Source organism: Microcebus murinus, chromosome 2 (genome assembly GCF_040939455.1).
Source record: "Microcebus murinus isolate Inina chromosome 2, M.murinus_Inina_mat1.0, whole genome shotgun sequence".
Taxonomy (NCBI): domain Eukaryota; kingdom Metazoa; phylum Chordata; class Mammalia; order Primates; family Cheirogaleidae; genus Microcebus; species Microcebus murinus.
In genome coordinates this window covers 103,662,798-103,681,342 of record NC_134105.1, presented here as the reverse complement: position 1 = coordinate 103,681,342, position 18,545 = coordinate 103,662,798, and the positions used below count along the sequence as shown (strand labels likewise).

The following is an 18,545-nucleotide window of genomic DNA, read 5'->3' as shown; positions in this document are numbered from 1 at the left end:
TATCACGTGGGGGCTCTTCCGTCTTTGCTTTCGACCAAGGCGCAGGCGCAGCCCTCTGCTGCTACGGGGATCCTTGAGACCCTTCCGGTCGCTACGACCAATCCGTGCACAGAGAAGCGGGGCGGACCGAGAGAGCGGAGGGAGCTCTGAGAGCCACCGCCGCCGCCACTGCCGCGGCAGGGGCGTGGAGGGCAGTGGGCGGCCGAGGCCGCAGTTGCAAACATGGCTCAGAACAGAGACGGCGGGAACCCGTTCGCCGAGCCTGGCGAGCTTGACAACCCCTTTCAGGTGACTTGCGCCCGCCTCCTTAGTCAATCAGGTTGACTCTGCTCGGTTCTGTAGGGTTGGGTTAACTTGTATTCCCATTGGTGACGTTTGGTCCTGGGAAGGGGCGCCACGTGGGGGTGACAGTGACTCCAGGCCAGTAAGTACCCCAGGGGGCAATGCGAGGTGATGGATTTGAGGCAAATGTTGGGACAACAGCGTGGCCACAAAGGTGCAGTACTTGGAGCCGTGGGCAGTTTAGGAGAGTTCCCTGGGAATTCCCCCAGCAGGCACCGAGTGTCAGCTGAGCCCCAGGTCTCTGTCCTCAGGACCCAGCTGTGATCCAACACCGACCCAGCCCTCAGTATGCCACGCTCGACGTCTACAACCCTTTTGAGACCCGGGAGGTGAGTTACTGGAGAGCACAGGAAGTCAAGAAAGGAGGTTTGCCAGTGAGCCCAGTCTGTCTGGGTACAGGGGACCTTTCTGCATGCAGAGGAAGGGAGAGGCACTGTGATCTTAGGCTCCCTGAGAGAGGCCAGTCTGCCATGGGATGCCTAAATCCTTCTAGGGACAACTAGGGCCAAGATTCATCTCATTCGAGCTCTAAAAGTCAGTCCTGGGAGGACCTGGAGTCTGGCAGGGCCTGAACCAAGGCTGTGTCTGGGAACACTTCCTTGAAGAAAATAAAGGTTGGGGCAGGTTGGAGTTCATGTTGGGTGTGCAGTTTGAAGGCAGGGAGTGAGGAGGACTACATCTGTTTGTCCAACTGGAATAGAAAAGGGTGAGCTTTAGGCCGGGCGCTGTGGCTCACGCCTGTAATCTTAGCACTCTGGGAGCCTGAGGCGGGCGGATTGCTCTAGGTCAGGAGTTCGAAACCAGTCTGAACAAGAGCGATGCCCTATCTCTAATATAAATAGAAATTAATTGGCCAACTAATATATATAGAAAAAATTAGCCGGGCATGGTGGTACATGCCTGTAGTCCCAGCTACTTGGGAGGCTGAGGCAGCAGGATTGCCTGAGCCCAGGAGTTTGAGGTTGCTGTGAGCTAGGCTGACGCCACGGGACTCAGTCTAACCTGGGCAACAAAGTGAGACTCTGTCTCAAAAAAAAAAGAAGAAGAAGAAGAAGTTAAGGGAGTAGAGATGGTGGATGAGTGCTTTGAATTCTTGCTAAGGAATTGGATGTGAGGGGTGATGAGGGCTGTTGCAAGTCATCAAAAGTTCTCTGACTGATCCTTTTGTAGTTCATAAGCGTGATGATTGGGTTTTCACGCGCATGCGTGAGATGTGCCTCCCTCAAACCTTGTTACGACATCGGCACATTACCCATCTGACGTGAAAAAAAAAAAAAAAAAGTTCTCTGACATAAATTTGACACAAGAACTAGTTTCCTAACAATTGGAGGAAAGACTGCTGCCTTAAGGGAATGAATTCTGGGTCTAAAAGCATTCAAACAGACTCTAGTCCTGTGTTATGAGGGACTAGATGCTCCCTAAGGTCTTTTCCCCAACAGCCGTCACCCGCCTATGAGCCTGCTGCCCCTGCCCCACTGCCTGCACCTTCAGCTCCCTCCTTGCAGCCCTCAAGAAAGCTCAGTCCCACAGAACCCAAGAACTATGGCTCCTACAGCACTCAGGTAAAACAGCTGTGCAGGTGAGGACTGGGAAGAGGGGCCAGGGTTGGGGCCCAGGGCTCACATTCCCTCTGTTCATACTGAGCAGGCCTCAGCTGCAGCAGCCACAGCTGAGCTGCTAAAGAAACAGGAGGAGCTCAATCGGAAGGCAGAGGAGTTGGACCGCAGAGAACGAGAGCTGCAGCATGCTGCCCTGGGGGGCACTGCCAGTAAGTGGGTCTTTGGTAGGGTGGGAGAGAGCATCTGATGGTTTGAAAGGAGAAAAAAAAGGGTCTTAAGAGCGTCGGGGCCGGGCACAGTGGCTCATGCCTGTAATCCTAGCACTCTGAGAGGCCGAGGCAGGCCGATTGCTCAAGGTCAGGAGTTCAAAACCAGCCTGAGCAAGAGTGAGACCCTGTCTCTACTATAAATAGAAAAGAAGAAATTAATTGGCCAACTAATACATATAGAAAAAAAAATTAGCCGGGCATGGTGGCGCATGCCTGTAGTCCCAGTTACTCGGGAGGCTGAGGCAGTAGGATCGCTTGAGCCCAGGAGTTTGAGGTTGCTGTGAGCTAGGCTGACGCCATGGCACTCACTCTAGCCTGGGCAACAAAGTGAGACTCTGTCTCAAAAAAAAAAAAAAAAAAAGAGCATTGGCTTTGAATTTTGGAGATATTGCTTACTAACCATGAGCTCTTAGGCAAGTTATTTAATCCTGAGTGCCTCATTTTCCTTATTTGTAAAGTGAAAATAATGTTTGAATCTGTTTGACAGGATTGTTGTGAGGGTTAAACAAGGTCATACATGTAAAGTGCTTGGTGTAGGGCTTAGCTATCATAAATAATAGCAAACACTTGTTGTTACTTTTACTTTTTCCACTTTCTCTTCTCTCTTTGGACCCCAAATTGGAGGTAAAGAGAGGACCCAGGGATGAAGGGAGTGGAGAGTGATTCCTTTGTTGGTCTCTGCCTCACTTCTGGGGTCCTCCTACTCTCTTTGTGCCTTACAGCTCGACAGAACAATTGGCCCCCTCTACCTTCTTTTTGCCCAGTTCAGCCCTGCTTTTTCCAGGACATCTCCATGGAGATCCCCCAAGAATTTCAGAAGACTGTATCCACCATGTACTACCTCTGGATGTGTGAGTAGTGAGAAGCCTTTTGGAGGAAGTTACTGGTAGCTCTCTTAACTGCCCTGGGGGGGCCATTCATCTAGAACCAGACACTTCACCTCCCCTCAACATTTTAATTTTAAGCCAGTTTCTCCAGGAATCTTCCTGGGTTGCTGTTTTTGGGCTATTTAGAACTTGTTCACCAGCCTGCTAGCAAATGTATGTGCTTGCCCCCTCCTCACTTTCCTTCATTCCCATACAGAAATGTATTCTGAATGATTTAAATGTCTTTGCAAGGTGATCACACATGATTGAGACTGGCTTGCTCTGTCTCTCCTGTTGAGTTGAGGATTCCATGAAGGCAGGAGCTACCTTCCTTTACTTACTCTGCCACATTTGGTGAGGGTTGTGCGGTGAGCATAGATGGAAAGGATTCTTCATTGAAGTCCAGAAGGACCTGTCATCCTGTCCCTCTGCCCCTTAGGCAGCACTCTGGCTCTTCTCCTGAACTTCCTCGCCTGCCTGGCCAGCTTCTGTGTGGAGACCAGCAACGGCTCAGGCTTTGGGCTTTCTCTCCTCTGGGTCCTCCTTTTCACTCCCTGCTCCTTTGTCTGCTGGTACCGCCCCATGTATAAGGCTTTCCGGTAAGTGTGCGTGGGGTGGTGGTGATGGGGACCTGGGATGGGCCCCACATCTGCTCCTTCAGCTCTGATTTTTCTCCCACTCTCCCCATTTCTTTCTTTTTGCAGGAGTGACAGTTCATTCAATTTCTTCGTTTTCTTCTTCATTTTCTTCGTCCAGGATGTGCTCTATGTTCTCCAGGCCATTGGTATCCCAGGTTGGGGGTTCAGGTCTGTGAGGCTGCCATCTACCTTCCTTTCACTCCTCTAGACCAAGCCAGCGCTCAGTACTGGGGTAGGAGTAGTTCAGAAAAAGGAAATACGGTTTTAATCCTTGAGAAGTGGTAGTTTAGTGAGATACAGGACATACTTTCAAGATAGAAAGAGCCCAGACAGAACTCTCAGCAGGCATAGATTGAGAGGAACACAGTTACGTGTGGTCGATCTGAGAGGCTGCCTGGAGAAGGCATATAAACTGTAGTTGAAGAGAGAAGGAAGAATCCTGAGAGGACTGCCTGGAATTGCTTAGAGAGCTAGGAGCTAATGGTTCAGAAACTGAAATTAAGCTGTGAAGAGAGTAGCTGTAGTTGGGATTGTGGTGTGTGGAACGCTGCCAGGCTGACAGAGGAGTGACCGCTGATAGGCAGGGTGGGAAAAGGGCCCGTTGGCAACGTAACCATTGGAGAAGCTGGGAGGGCAGAGACCCAGCTGTGCAGCCCCTCTTCACTAGTATGTTCCCCCCCCCCCCCTTATAGTGGCTGGATCTCTGCTCTGGTGGTGCTGAAGGCCAACACAGCTGTAGCTGTGCTCATGCTGCTGGTCGCCCTCTTCTTCACTGGCATCGCTGTACTGGGAATTGTGATGCTAAAGCGGGTGAGGGGCTGTGTTAAAGATGGGGCCAAGAGGGTGAGATCACGGGTCCCTAGGGGCCTGGGTGGAACATTCAGGAGGAATCGAGGCGGGCCAGGCTGATGGGCGAGTTCTCAGCTAATGGACCTCTGGGGTGTATGTTTCTGTGTGTGTGAGTATGTGTACTGGGAGGGAGGATCAGAGCCAAGAAGGAAAAGCTAGAGCAGCAGGCTGGTGAGTGGGGATGATGGTGTTTGGTTGGGGCGAAGCAACAGCGGCTGGAACGTGCCATAATGTCTTTGTCCTCTACACGCAGATCCACTCCTTGTACCGCCGCACAGGTGCCAGCTTTCAGAAGGCCCAGCAAGAATTTGCTGCTGGTGTCTTCTCCAACCCTGCAGTGCGAACCGCAGCTGCCAATGCAGCCGCTGGGGCTGCTGAAAATGCCTTCCGGGGCCCGTGACCCCTGACTGGGAAACCCTGACCCTGCCACTTGAGGGAGCTGACTTAGCTCCCATCCCTGAGGTCTCTGGGACTTGGAGAGACATCACTATTTGATGGCTTCCTTATAGTGTCCCCAGTCCCACGGCTATGACTGCTGAACCTGACTTAGGGGCTTGGGGAGTCCACTGTGACCCAGTCACTGCTCACTCTTTCCCCCTGACATTGGGCCACATTGCCGCCACCTCTTACACACCCTAACCTAGCTTCCCTCTGCTGTGCCAAGGCTGTTGCTTCGGTTATTTAAATAAAAAGAAAGTGGAACTGGAACTCACATCCCTGTTTCCTGTATTTCCATTGGTAATTAATTAGGCCCTATGAAAGAGAAAGTGCGGAGTGGAAGCAGAGTGTGAACCGTGGGGGAACGGCGGGACCTGGCTTTAGCGTAAACGCAGAGCTGGGGGGCGGGGCGGCACAACTGAGGTGGCTGCAGCGGGAAGAGGGAGCGAAGTCCAGGACTGGGCATGGAAACGCGGAGACGCCAGGGATCCCTACGCTCCATAAATGACCAGCGGAAGAACCGCTGCCTCTGCTAGGAACGCCAGGGACGCGTGGGCCTGGGGCCTGAAAGGCTGGGTGGGGCTCAAGCGGGCGCTGAAAGGATCATCAGCAGCTCAGCCAGGATCAGAGGAGAGGCAGTGGGTGGAGAAGTACTCAACCAAAGGCCCGAGCTGGCTGCCTCACCCCGCCGCTGTCAACCCCGCCCCACGGTCTGTCCCGAACTACAACTCCCGGCATGCACCGCGCCAACCCTTGCCGCCACGCCCCTTCTCCCGCACCATCCCATCCCCATCCCCCGCCTTCAGTCTCCGACCTGCTGCAGCCGGAGCTGGGGGAGCGGAGCGTGGTGGGGAGGGGAGCTGGGCGGGCGACCGGGGGGACGGCGGCGCCGCAGCCTCTCCCCACCAGGCGGCCCCGGATCCCACTGGACACCCTGCGGGCACACCGACCACGCCTCTAGAGTCACCCCGAGCCAACCCCTGCCGTCTTCTCTAGACTTCTTTCCATCCTTCTCGCCCTTACCCTCCCCACCCTTCCCTGGGGTCCGGACCGCTGCCCTCTCCTCACTCCGAGACCAGCCCTTCTCGGCTCCCATCTTCCCTAGGGAGATGCGATGAGCCCGTGCTCCTGCGTCCTCATCGCCGCCCCGGGCACGGTGCCCGTTCAGTGCCCGAGGTGGGGAGAAAGCACCCCGCGGTCCCTCCGTGACGCCGCTCGCTTGGGCCCCGCCCCAGCTGGCGTCCCTGGGCCATGCCCCAGGGGACCCAGCTACGGGGTGGGCTCTAGAGCGAGGGGGGTGGAGAGGAGAAAGGACGGGGCCTTTGGCGCCTCTGAGATGCTCCCAAGCACCAGGGGGTGCCGAGCGAGGCGCAGGCAACCGGGCGGCAGGCATGATGCCCTCGCCTAGTGACTCCAGCCGCTCTCTGACCAGCCGGCCCAGCACCCGGGGCCTGACCCACCTACGCCTCCACCGACCCTGGCTGCAGGCCCTGCTCACGCTGGGGCTGGCCCAGGTGCTCCTGGGCATCCTGGTGGTCACCTTCAGCATGGTAGCCTCTTCCGTCACCACCACTGAGAGCATCAAGAGGTCCTGCCCGTCTTGGGCTGGGTTCTCGGTGAGTTGGGTGCACAGTTGTTGGGTGGGGGAGGCTCCTTGGGCCCCACCCCTCCACACCAGCTGCAAGTCCACATCCTGCCCTCTCCTTCCTCTCCTGGTCCTCTCCCTCCTTACAGGGCTGGGTGCATCCTGTGGTGAGGGGCTCACTCAGGTGCCTCCCCTGCCAGGCTGAGCCTGTGCCCACTCTGTCCCCAGCTGGCGTTCTCCGGGGTGGTTGGCATTGTGTCCTGGAAGCGACCATTCACTCTAGTGGTAGGTGCCAGAGTCCAGTGCCCACTGAGAGGCAGGTGCCCAGCACCTGAGGGGATGTCCATATTTCCCTCAAGAAGAGAACTGGCTCCCCAGTTGATGCCAGCCGGGCACGAAGTGTCTGTGAAGGCGGGTGGTTCCATCTATGGTAGAGGGGTACTCATGAGGATCCCAATCCTGAGTCCACACCCTGTTTCCCCTAGATCTCCTTCTTCTCCTTGCTTTCGGTGCTCTGTGTCATGCTTAGCATGGCTGGCTCTGTTCTCTCCTGTAAGAATGCTCAGCTGGCTCGAGACTTTCAAGAATGCTCCATGGTGAGATTTGAGGAGGGACAGCTGGAAAGAGCTGGTTGGGAGGTGTACAGGACACTTGGGTTTGTCCTGACTCAGGCTGCCTCACTCTCCCTAATCCCATCAGGACGGAAAGGTCTGTGTGTGCTGCCCCTCTGTTCCTCTACTCCGGCCCTGTCCAGAGTCAGGGCAGGAACTGAAAGTTGCCGCTAACTCCACCTGTGATGAAGCCCGAGGGGCTCTCAAGGTGAGCATGCACCACCCCCCAGACATCCTTCTGGTTCTCACCCATGCCTCCCTTTCTGGGGTACCCACAGGCCCAGAATGTATGGGACTTACTCCTCTCTCACTTCCCCTCTCCTCTTCCCTTCCCAGAACTTGCTCTTCAGCGTCTGTGGGCTCACCATTTGTGCCGCCATAATCTGCACCGTCTCTGCTATTGTCTGCTGCATCCAGATCTTCTCTCTGGACCTCGTGCATACGGTGAGGGGAAAGCTGGGGCCAGAGCCAGGTAGGCATGGTGGCGTGCAGGGGCGTGTGTGCTGGATCTGGCCTTGAGGAAGCAGTGGCTACAGATCTGGCTTCTGAGCACCAAGGGCTGCGAGTCATCTACTGGATGTGCATGTCTATTGCAGGGATGTTTAGGGGCCAAAGAGAGGGTGAGAAGGAGAGATGACATGGGGTGAGTTAAGTATGTGATGCCAGTCTGGGACCAGAAAGGGATTTAGAGAATGGACAGGGTGTTGGGTACAGTCTTTGATCCAGGTGAGGATAAAGAGTGGACATTCTTGTGGAGATAGAGAACAGGTTGTGATTCTGAATGGGGGCAGGGCTGCAAAGAGGACAAATTTCTGGGTGGGCAAAGTCAGAGTCTTCTGTCCAGGGTGGGGGCTGAGCTAAGGATGAGCTAGTTTTGGGTGAGGGATGGGCTAGAACTGGGGCTTCTTGGAGAAAAAATAATGTAGATGAGAGAGGAGTTTGGGGGCCAACAACTTGCTTGCTCCCCAGCAGCTGGCTCCTGAGCGCTCAGTCTCAGGCCCCCTGGGGCCTCTGGGCTGTACATCCTCACCCCCAGCCCCTCTCCTACACACCATGTTGGACCTGGAGGAATTTGTACCGCCTGTGCCCCCACCTCCCTACTATCCCCCAGAGTACACCTGCAGCTCAGAAACAGATGCACAGAGGTGAGGCCTGGCGGGGTCCTGCTGGGAGAACTAAGGAAGGGGACTGGGGCTGGCTGGGATTGGTGGGGTAGGATCTTTGTGGAGTAGCAGCTGTTTTTTCCTACTTTGACGCTCTCCCTCATCTTGCCAGCATCACGTACAATGGCTCCATGGACAGCCCAATGCCCTTGTACCCTACTGATTGCCCCCCTTCTTATGAGGCCGTCATGGGGCTACGAGGAGACAGCCAGGTGAGGGTGTGGCTTGGTGAGGGCTGGGGAGCAGGACTGAACAAGCTGTAGTTGCTTGATAAAGATAATAGTAGTTGTCATGATCTTTGTAGTACTGGCATGTCCACTGTCATCTTTGATCTCACCTAGAGCCTGGTGAGGTGGGTGGGATAGGAACTATTATTTCTCTCTTATGGATGTGGATACTGAGTCCCACATAAGTGACTTGTACAAAGTGACAAAGCTGGTCTGGAATCTAGGTCTCCAGAGCTCTGTCCACACATAGGGGTGGCCATGTCAGTTGAGTAGGGCTGGACCCTTGATCCTTGTGTCTTCTGCAGGCAACTCTCTTTGATCCTCAGCTTCATGATGGCTCTTGTATCTGTGAGCGAGTGGCCTCCATTGTAGATGGTGAGCAGAGGGTGGGGAGAGGTGTACAGGGCAGAGCTTTGGCTGGGTGGGGGCAAAAAAAGGTGGAGACAAGACTGAGTTGGTGGCTTGGGGGCAAACACGGGCTGTGGCTTCTTGGAACCCTGGCTTTCCTCTGAGATGAAGCTGGAAGCAGAGCCACCTGGAGAGGCTAGGCTTAGGAAAAGAGAACTGCCTGGGCAGTGCCGGCCCGGCTGGTGCTACTTAGCGCCCCCTGCTGCCCACAGTGTCCATGGACAGCGGGTCTCTGGTGCTGTCAGCCATCGGCGACCTCCCTGGGGGCTCTAGCCCATCGGAGGACTCGTGCCTGCTGGAGTTGCAGGGCTCCGTGCGCTCCGTTGACTACGTGCTCTTCCGCTCTATCCAGCGCAGCCGCGCCGGCTACTGCCTCAGCCTGGACTGTGGCCTGCGGGGCCCCTTTGAGGACAGCCCCCTGCCACGGCGGCCCCCACGGGCTGCCCGCTCCTATTCCTGCTCTGCCCCAGAGGCCCCACCCTCACTGGGTGCCCCCACAGCTGCCCGCAGCTGCCACCGGCTGGAGGGCTGGCCGCCCTGGGTGGGACCCTGCTTCCCTGAGCTGAGGCGGCGGGTCCCCCGGGGAGGCAGCCGCCCAGCTGTGGCCCCTCCCACCCGAGCCCCCACTCGACGCTTCAGCGATAGCTCAGGTTCCCTCACCCCACCGGGGCACCGGCCTCCTCATCCGGCTTCCCCACCTCCGCTGCTGCTGCCACGGTCCCACAGCGACCCAGGCATCACCACCTCCAGCGACACTGGTAAGCCTCCCTCCCCCACCACGCCAGTTCAGGAGAGGGCAGGCACTGGGAATTAGAGGGTCAGTGATGCCCACCAGGATTTGGGACACTGTTGAGGTCCCTGAGGAGGAAGAAGGGATGAGTTCACTCCTGAGAGAGACACTTTAGTCCTTACCTCCTAGGGACAGACCATTCATAGCTTAGTGGTTGAAAGAGGAGGACGTATTTTGTGAAAGCAGTTCCATGGCTCCCAGCTTGAGCCAGATACCTATCCTCTTAAGGCCTTAGTTTCTCACCTGCAAAACAGGTATCGTGGTAGTACTTTCACCGTAAGTGCTATAGGGTTGCTGAAAAGTGAAATAATGCATGTAAAATGCTTAGCATTGTGCTGAAAGTGCTCGTGATTACCTCCGTGTGCCAGGGGCTGGGAGCATGCGGCAGTGAACGATACCGCCATAGTCCCTGGACCACCTAGTCATTGGCAGATGTGGGCAGAGATGATGGTCCCTTGATTAGGGATGGGGTGTGGGAGCTGTGGAACTTCTGGGCTTGAGTTCTCACAGGGGAGTGGATGGGTGGGCGTGTCCACAGTGTCCCCACTCAGTCCCTGTCTTTCTCTCTTCTCTGCAGCTGACTTCAGGGACCTTTATACCAAAGTGCTTGAGGAAGAAGCTGCTTCCATTTCCTCTGCAGATACAGGTCTGGCATGTGGTTGGCACCCGGGGCATAAGGGGTAGTGGAGCGCAGCCTGTCCCTCTCTATACCCCCACCCCATTCTCTTATCTGTCTTTTTCTCTCTGCAGGGCTCTGCTCTGAAGCCTGCCTCTTCCGCCTAGCCCGCTGCCCTTCTCCCAAGTTGCTACGTGCCCGTTCAGCTGAGAAACGGCGTCCTGTGCCCACCTTCCAGAAAGTTCCCCTGCCCTCAGGCCCTACACCTGCCCACTCCTTAGGGGATCTGAAGGGCAGTTGGCCAGGCCGGGGCCTGGTCACTCGTTTCCTCCAGATGTCCAGGAAGGCTCCGGACTCCAGTGGGACTAGAGCCCATGGACATAAGCAGGTAGGAGTTGAGGGAGCCAGAAAGATCATTGGGAAAGCCTGGAGTTTCAGGTTGGGCCATATTGATGCCCTTTCTTTGGTCCCTGTCCAGGTACCCCGGAGCCCGTGGGGCCGGCCAGGCCGAGAGAGCCTCCACCTTCGCAGCTGTGGAGACCTGAGCTCTGGCTCCTCCTTGCGGCGCCTCCTGTCTGGCCGCCGGCTGGAGCGTGGTACGCGCCCTCACAGCCTCAGCCTCAATGGTGGCGGCCGGGAGACTGGGCTCTGACCTGGGCTTCTTGTCACACTGAACACATCCAGATAAATACTGGGGCTACAGCTGGTTGGGACAGCACCCTCCAGCACCCCCTTGCACTGGCTGTCACAAAAAGATACCTGCTGTATACCCCCCAAAAGTATCCATTTCCCTCTTACCTCTCCGGACTCCTGCTGCTTGCCTCTGCCCCTCCGGACTGGGAGAGCATCTGTGCTGAGCTGCATGGGTATTCAGGCTGTGGGGGAAGATGCCCCTGCTTATGCTTATAGCACTGCAGGAGGAAAATGAATAAACTCCTGTCTCCCCCGGCATGAGAGTGGCTCTTTCTGATTTGTAGGAGCACTATGGTGAGGGCAAAGGCATGTGCCAGGTTGGTTATGTACAGGGCATGTGTTCTTGAGTGATGGGGTGCTGAGGCAGGCATGAAGAGTCAGAAAAATCCAGATGGCTCTCAGCTCTGTGTGGCCATCTCTAGCTGCATGACCTTGGGCAAGTTATTTAACCCTGACTGCCTGATCAATAAAACGTTGTGAAGGTGAATGTTTGTAAATCTCTTAACAAACCACGTAAGCCTTCAATAAATTTCAGTTTTCCCTTCTCTCCTGGATCATTCTTTGTCACCAGTGAAATTTCTAGTATTTCTTATATTTAAGAAAACTTGAGGCCAGGTGCAGTGGTTCTCGCCTGTAATCCTAGCACTCTGGGAGGCCAAGGTGGGCGGATTGCTCAAGGTCAGGAGTTAGAAACCAGCCTGACAAAGAGCAAAACCCCGTCTCTACTAGAAATAAAAAGAAATTAATTGGCCAACTAATATATATAGAAAAAATTAGCTGGGCATGGTGGCGCATGCCTGTAGTCCCAGCTACTCAGGAGGCTGAGGCACAGGATTGCTTAAGCCCAGGAGTTTGAGGTTGCTGTGAGCTAGGCTGACACCACGGCACTTACTCTAGCCTGGGCAAAAAAGCAAGACTCTGTCTTAAAAAAAAAAAAGAAAGAAAACTCTTTGAAGACACTATTTATTTCCACCAACCAATTGTATCTTTGCTCCTTTTTGTTGAATAAGGTTTTCTCTCTTATTTCCACTCTTGAACATCCATTCTCTCCTTGCCTACCATAAGACTCCTCCTACCTCTCCCCAGCCACTGCTCTTGACAAAGTTTTCAGTGACCAAAGTGGTATCAGATCTAGTGACCATTTTTCTGTCACCATCTCCATTCACCTCTAAGCAGCAATTAACCCAGATAATCAGTACCTTTCTTGAATTTTTCTTTTTCTTGTCTTTGAAGACATCACAGTCTCCTACTTTTCTTCCTACTTTACCCTCAGGATATCCTTTACCAGTTTTTATACCCCTGCCATACTGGTTAAAACTGGAGGGCCCTGGGGCTCTCTCCTAAACCCTCTTCTCTTTTTTACCCCTTTTCTTTCTATAGGTGGCCCTACCAAGGTCCATGGCTTTAAGTACCATCTATGTGTTAATATATAACTCCAGCCTTGACCTCTCTGAGTTCTGACCTCCAACTCAGCATCTGTGCTTGATGTCTAGTGGGGATCTCAGATTCAACATGGACATGACTGAACTCTTGATCCCACCCTCAGCACCTGTTCTTTCTTCCACTGTTCCCATCTCAAATAAATGGTACCACCATACCCATTTGTACATTCCAAAAGTTGAGGAATCATCCTGACTTCTTTTCCTTCAGCCAACACACCTAATCTTATCCTGAATTCTTCCATGTCTCCCACCTCCCCACCTACTTAGTTAAAGCCATTACCTCTTTTCACAATCTTAGAATTGATCTATTTCCACTCTTCCCAACAATCCATTCTCCACTCAGCAAAGTAATGATAAATCATGCTGTATTAAGACTCTGTCTAGGCTGGGTGCAGTGATGGCTCATGCCTGTAATCCTAGCACTCTGGGAGGCTGAGGGGGAGGATCCTTTCCTTGAACCCAGGAGTTTGAGGTTTCACTAAGCTATGATCACACCATTGCACTCTACCCAGGATGACAGAGCAAGACTCTGTCTCAAAATAAACTAAAATACTCTAATATCTTCCCATTATATTTAGAATAATCTCCAAATGCTCAGATACTATGGTCAAGTACAATTTGGCCCACCTCTGCTCCAACCAAACTGCCTTGCAGCACAAGGACCTTTGCACTTGCTCTTTCCAAAGCACCACTCTGTCGCTATGGCTGATGTCTTCACCTAATTTAGGTCTTAACTCCACCCTAACCTCAGTGAGCACCTCATCCCCATCCCAATTGTTCTATCACATCTCCATGTTTTGAGCACTTAACACTATCTAAAATTATCTTATTTTTTGTTATATTTGTGTCGTCCCATAGAATATAAGCTCTCGAAAGTAGGGTCTGCATCTAACACACAGTAGGTCCTCAAGAAACACTCCTTAAGTTACTAAAGTGGCAGAGAGGGGCTTTGTAAACAGCTTTAGGACCCTATGATTCTGCAAGGAATGTGGTGCCCTCCAGGGAAGAGAATAGGGAGAGGCACTGTGTAGAGATGGCGTCAGGCTGCAGGGCTTCTTGAATAATTCACCATCATAACAACCCAGCCTCAGGAAGGTTGGGGCGCGGCCAGGATGACAAAATGAGGTAGGAGCCAGTAGACACTGGGATTCCCAGGGGGCAGCTACTGGGTACTGGATGTTCCCTATCCTGAGGCTCCCTAAGGAGGAAACTCAGGAATCCTGCTCAGCGTCCGTGGGCTGGACCCATTGTGGACATTCAATCTCCCAACCCACACCCACCAAACATTAAGAGTGTGCTGGCGGGAAAACTTCGAGGCGCATGCGTAGTGTTCGCCTCTCGCGCCCTCAGCGAAGCGCCCCATTTGAGCTACGATTGGTCAGCGAGAGCTGTCCGTCCCCAGAACGACCAATAAGTTGTGCTAAGAGGCCCTGAGTCCCGCCTCCTGACGAGCAGTGATCTCCCTTCCCGAGTGAGGTCCCGCCCCCGTCCCGCTGCTCGCCCGGAATTGCTTTTCCTGCGGCTGCGCGGCCTGGGGCTGGAGCGGCGTTCCGGCGCAGGCTCAGCTGGGCCAGCCTCCCGGGCCCGCCCACTCCCCTTTGCAGGTTGCAATGGGATTCCCTTCGCCTCCGGTTGGGGCTGCTGTTTCGCTTTGACGAAGGTAGGCGTAATGGATATTGCGCCCCCGGAATCCCAACTCTCGCCTCCCTGCGTTTGCACGTAACCTTTTTTCATCATCGTTGTTTTTAATTGTAGGGATGTTTGCAGTTTACTGATGAAGACGTGATAAAGTCTTCAAGTACTTTTTCTACCCACTTGCTTTTTGAAAGCTGGAGTGGAAAGAAGGTTATATAATTCATGCATTCTTCAGTCATTCCACAAACGTTTACTGAGTACAGGAAAAGAGGCAGACCTGTGCTGCGCACCGGGGATGCGGTGAAGGTCCAGGACAGACTGGTCCCTAACCTACCCGGCTTAGACACGGCCAGATCAGCAGGTGGAGGAATTAGCAGGCCACTGTCTTTTATGAGCTGGGCGCTATAACTGACATTAAGCCATTTGTACAATTAATTACAACACTGGTGACCCGGAGCGGTTGCTCACGCCTGTAATCCCAGCACTGTGGGAGCCTGAGGCAGGAGGATGGCTTTAGCTCAGGAGTTCGAGACCAGCCTGAGCAAGAGTGAGACACCCTCACCCCACCCGTCTCTAGTATAAATAGAAAAATTAGCCTGGCGTGGCGGTGCATGCCTGTAATCCCAGCTACTTGGGAGGCTGAGGCAGGAGGATCCCTTCAGCCAGGAGTTTGAGGTTGCTGTGAGCTAGGCTATCGCCACAGCACTCTTGCTCAGGCTACAGAGTGAGACTCTGTCTCAAAAATAAATACATACATAAATAAAAATTACAGGAGGCCACTGTTTTGGGCTAAGCTCCTGCACTAGGCCCCAACAGACCAGACTAAAAATCAAAATAGAATCACTCATGTTGAGGTTCACCAAACCAAAACTGAGTTGTTATCTGACTTTCTTAGAGATCAAGAAAGAAAAATGAAAGCCTAATTTCCCAAACTGACCAGTTTTATTTAATTGGCATGACAAGGAATTTCCTTCTGCCTTTAATCCTTATAACAAAAACTAATCTTAAGTAAACTGATGTTAACCAATCAGTTATTCCTCTCTTGTTTCCCTGTTCTCACCTTAGAAGGAAAGTAACTTTGAAATGACCAATCCACTTTTTATTGTTTCTGCTTTTTATTTTTTATTTTTTGCCCTTTTTTAGTCTATAAAACCAGCCTCCTCTGCTGGACTCATTAGAACATTTATTCTGTTTTATAGAATGAAGTGTTGCCCATTTCTAGAATTGCAGATAAGGCAATTAAGATATTTAAATCTGTTGTAATTTTGTCTTGTGACAAGTAAAGCATTTTAGGAGAGAGAGTGGTAGCTTCAGAATTTGTGTTTTAGTTAGATCATTCCGTTCTTCTTGGAGAATGGATTGGAGGAGAAAAGTGGAGGTTAGGAGACCAAAAGAGTGTTGTTTCAATTGTCTAGGAGAGAAATAATGTGAAAGGCATGGGGAGAGGGCAGAATCCAAGGCTGAGTCCCAGGATTTAGGAGGAAGGGGTTCCATTCATTGGGAAAGAGAACACAGGAGGAAGAGTGGGTCTGGCTGGGGAGATCTCATGATGGTCATACCTAGATGTCTGAGACGCCCAGAGGGAAGATCTGAAGGGCAGATTCATGTACACCATGAATACCAGGTTAATACCAGTTAATACCAGGAGAAAGATTGGGATTGGAGGTGGAGTTTTTTCTTTTCTAAAGGGGGAAAGGAAGGAGGGGGCTTCAATTTCTTTCTTTCTTTCTTTTTGAGACAGAGACTCACTCTGTCACCCTGGGTAGAATGCAGTGGTGTCATTGTGGCTCACTGCAGCCTCAAACTCCTGGGCTCAAGAGATCCTCCAACAAACACTAAACACCTATTCTGTGCTTTCCTCTGAGTGAAGAACTCTGAGGTTTGAAATAAATAGGAAGCATGAAATTTGCTTTGCAACTGTTTAGAAGCTTTAAGGAAGACTAAAAATACATTCCTGAAACATGTGGGAGGCTGTATAACATGATGACTCTGAATTGCTTGGGATTCACAGTAGGACTGATATGAATGTAGCCTTCGCTCTGTCCCTTATGTAACTTCTCTAAGTTTCAGTTTTCTTATCTGTGACATGGAGTTGTCAGGCTAATGCATGTAATAAGTACTCAAGCAAGACTGGGTATTGTTACCTTGAGAAAAATGAGAGGACAGCATATGAAGTACAGGTCCCTTTAGTTTGCACTAGGCTGTACAATGCTATGGTTATTGCTTAAGAGTTAGTTAATCAGGCCGGGTGCAGTGACTCACATCTGTAATCCTAGCACTTTGGGAGGCCGAGGCGGGCAGATTGCTCGAGGTCAGGAGTTCAAAACCAGCCTGAGCAAGAGTAAGACCCCCATCTCTACTATAAATAGAAAGAAATTAACCGCCAACTAATATATATAGAAAAAATTAGCCGGGCATGGTGGCACATGCCTGTAGTCCCAGCTACTCGGGAGGCTGAAGCACAGGATTGCTTGAGCCCAGGAGTTTGAGGTTGCTGTGAGCTAGGCTGATGCCACGGCACTCATTCTAGCCTGGGCAACAAAGTGAGACTCTGTCTCAAAAAAAAAAAAAGTTAATCAGATGAATCCAGAGTAAAGCCATGCCCTAGTTGGTAAGGGGCATCACCTGAGACTGAAGTAATTTTTTTTTGTTTTTGAGACGGAGTCTTGCTCTGTTGCCCGGGCAAGAGTACCATGGCATTAGCTTAGCTCAGAGCAACCTCAAACTCCTGGGCTCACATGATCCTCCTGCCTCAGCCTCCCGAGTAGCTGGGACTACAGGCATGTGACACCATGCCCGGCTAATTTTTTCTATATATTTTTATTTTATTTTATTTTATTTGAGACAGAGTCTCACTCTGTTGCTTGGGCTAGAGTGCCATGGCATCAGCCTAACTCACAGCAACCTCAAACTCCTGGGCTCAAGCAATCCTTCTGCCTCATCCTCCCAAGTAGCTGGACTATAGCCATGTGCCACCATGCCTAGCTAATTCTTTGTATATATTTTTAGTTGGCCAATTAATTTCTTTCTATTTTTATTAGAGACGGGGTCTTGCTCTTGCTCAGGCTGGTCTCGAACTCCTGAGCTCAAACCATCTACCCGCCTCGGCCTCCCAGAGTGCTAGGATTACAGGCGGATTACAGGTATGAGCCAGCACGCCCGGCCTATATATATTTTTAGTTGGCCAGCTAATTTGTTTCTATTTTTAGTAGAGAAGGGGTCTGGGTCTTGCTCAGGCTGGTCTTGAACTCCTGACCTTGAGCACTCCTCCCGCTTTGGCCTTCCTGAGTGCTAGGATTACAGGTGTGAGCCATCATGCCCAGCCCCTGAAGTCATTTTTGTTTGTTTGTTTGTTTTGAGACAGAGTCTCACTCTGTTGCCCAGGCTAGAGTGCCGTAGCGTCAGCCTAGGTCAGAGCAACCTCAGACTCCTGGGCTCAAGCAACCCTCCTGCCTCAGGCTCCCAAGTAGCTGGGACTACAGGCATGTGCCACCATGCCCGGCTAATTTTTTCTATATATATTAGTTGGCCAATTAATTTCTTTCTATTTATAGTAGAGACAGGGTCTCACTCTTGCTCAGGTTGGTTTTGAACTCCTGAGCTCAAACGATCCGCCTGCCTCGGCCTCCCAGAGAGCTAAGATTACAGGCATGAGCCACTGCACCTGGCCTGAAGTCATTTTTGATGTCAGTAATCAGAGTGGTATATCCTGAGATCAGAAACCAGAGCTGAAAGGACAGGTTCTAGGTTGACTGGTAAGTTTTTCATTGATTGATCCATCTAGTAAGTATTTTTTGAGCGCCCACTCTCTGCTGTGCATGGAATGAGAAAGTGTCTCTCTTTGACTTGATCATGGAGGTAAGAGTGGGACTGGGAGGGGGCACCATCCGTTGGGAGTTGATCTAGAACCTAAAGGGCTAGGAGCCTGTGCTATGGTACCTGCCAGTCTCCAGGGCTAAAATTTGCTGTTTTAGCCAGGCTTGCAGCCTGGGACAGGGCTGGCTGAGATGGGATCAGAATGCCTGTGCTGGGTCAGTCAAACTATTTTTGTAGCTTTTCACTTATATTTATTTCCCAGTTGCTCTCCTTTGGTATTTATTTAGCCAAGTCTTTCAGAAGTGCTGTAAAGAGGGGACAGAGGAACGTGATTGTGGCCATCTAGTACGCCCCTAGTGGCCACTGCCAGGAAACCTAGGTGTTTAAGTGAGGCACCTAGGGTCCTGGTTCTCAGTGGCTTCCTAGAGACATTTTGGCAATTTGTGGGGCATCTTTAATTGAGATAATCATTAAGAGGCACTGAGAATTTAGTGGATTGAGGTCAGGAAAGGTAGACACTCTATAATGTGCAGGACATTCCTACTACACAAGGAATTGTCCTTCATTTCACTTGGCTTTAGAATGTTCTGCTCAACAA

At 52.1% G+C, this 18,545-nt stretch overlaps 3 protein-coding genes and 1 non-coding gene across 6 annotated transcripts in view; all 4 read left to right on the top strand.

The window, feature by feature from the left end:
- The window catches only part of KRTCAP2 (keratinocyte associated protein 2), a 139,985-nt gene that overhangs the window by 73,908 nt on the left and 47,532 nt on the right, over positions 1 to 18,545 (top strand). The window lies entirely within an intron of this gene.
- SCAMP3 (secretory carrier membrane protein 3) lies at positions 15 to 5,235 on the top strand. The gene is made up of 9 exons (XM_012767843.3): positions 15 to 288; positions 594 to 671; positions 1,782 to 1,904; positions 1,990 to 2,110; positions 2,893 to 3,021; positions 3,476 to 3,635; positions 3,741 to 3,842; positions 4,367 to 4,484; positions 4,777 to 5,235. The coding sequence occupies exons 1-9, from the start codon at positions 223 to 225 to the stop codon at positions 4,921 to 4,923; spliced, it is 1,044 nt and encodes a 347-aa protein (XP_012623297.1). The 5' UTR covers positions 15 to 222; the 3' UTR covers positions 4,924 to 5,235.
- On the top strand, positions 1,501 to 1,604 carry LOC142869888 (small nucleolar RNA U13). The gene has a single exon (XR_012918436.1). It is a non-coding gene; the product is annotated as a small nucleolar RNA U13 (small nucleolar RNA).
- ENTREP3 (endosomal transmembrane epsin interactor 3) lies at positions 5,747 to 11,599 on the top strand. Of its 3 annotated transcripts, none has more exons than XM_012767829.2 (12): positions 5,747 to 6,577; positions 6,775 to 6,831; positions 7,032 to 7,142; positions 7,246 to 7,365; positions 7,494 to 7,601; positions 8,130 to 8,302; positions 8,433 to 8,532; positions 8,853 to 8,922; positions 9,168 to 9,713; positions 10,323 to 10,391; positions 10,496 to 10,749; positions 10,840 to 11,599. In XM_012767829.2, exons 1-12 carry the CDS (start codon positions 6,353 to 6,355, stop codon positions 11,011 to 11,013), a joined length of 2,007 nt encoding a protein of 668 aa, XP_012623283.1. In that variant the 5' UTR covers positions 5,747 to 6,352; the 3' UTR covers positions 11,014 to 11,599. The 3 variants fall into 3 exon arrangements, with proteins under 3 accessions (XP_012623283.1, XP_012623284.1, XP_012623282.1); XM_012767828.2 differs by having other exon boundaries at positions 5,771 to 6,577; positions 8,127 to 8,302; XM_012767830.2 differs by lacking the exon at positions 6,775 to 6,831 and having other exon boundaries at positions 8,127 to 8,302.

Bases quoted from the DNA above. Each gene is read 5' to 3' on its own strand.
- SCAMP3 (XM_012767843.3), top strand. From the start codon at position 223: ATGGCTCAGAACAGAGACGGCGGGAACCCGTTCGCCGAGCCTGGCGAG. The intron at 3,022-3,475 runs GTGAGTAGTGAG...TCTGCCCCTTAG, and splicing joins CATGTACTACCTCTGGATGT to GCAGCACTCTGGCTCTTCTC. The intron at 4,485-4,776 runs GTGAGGGGCTGT...CTCTACACGCAG, and splicing joins GAATTGTGATGCTAAAGCGG to ATCCACTCCTTGTACCGCCG.
- ENTREP3 (XM_012767828.2), top strand. From the start codon at position 6,353: ATGATGCCCTCGCCTAGTGACTCCAGCCGCTCTCTGACCAGCCGGCCC. The intron at 6,832-7,031 runs GTAGGTGCCAGA...TGTTTCCCCTAG, and splicing joins AGCGACCATTCACTCTAGTG to ATCTCCTTCTTCTCCTTGCT. The intron at 9,714-10,322 runs GTAAGCCTCCCT...TCTTCTCTGCAG, and splicing joins CACCACCTCCAGCGACACTG to CTGACTTCAGGGACCTTTAT.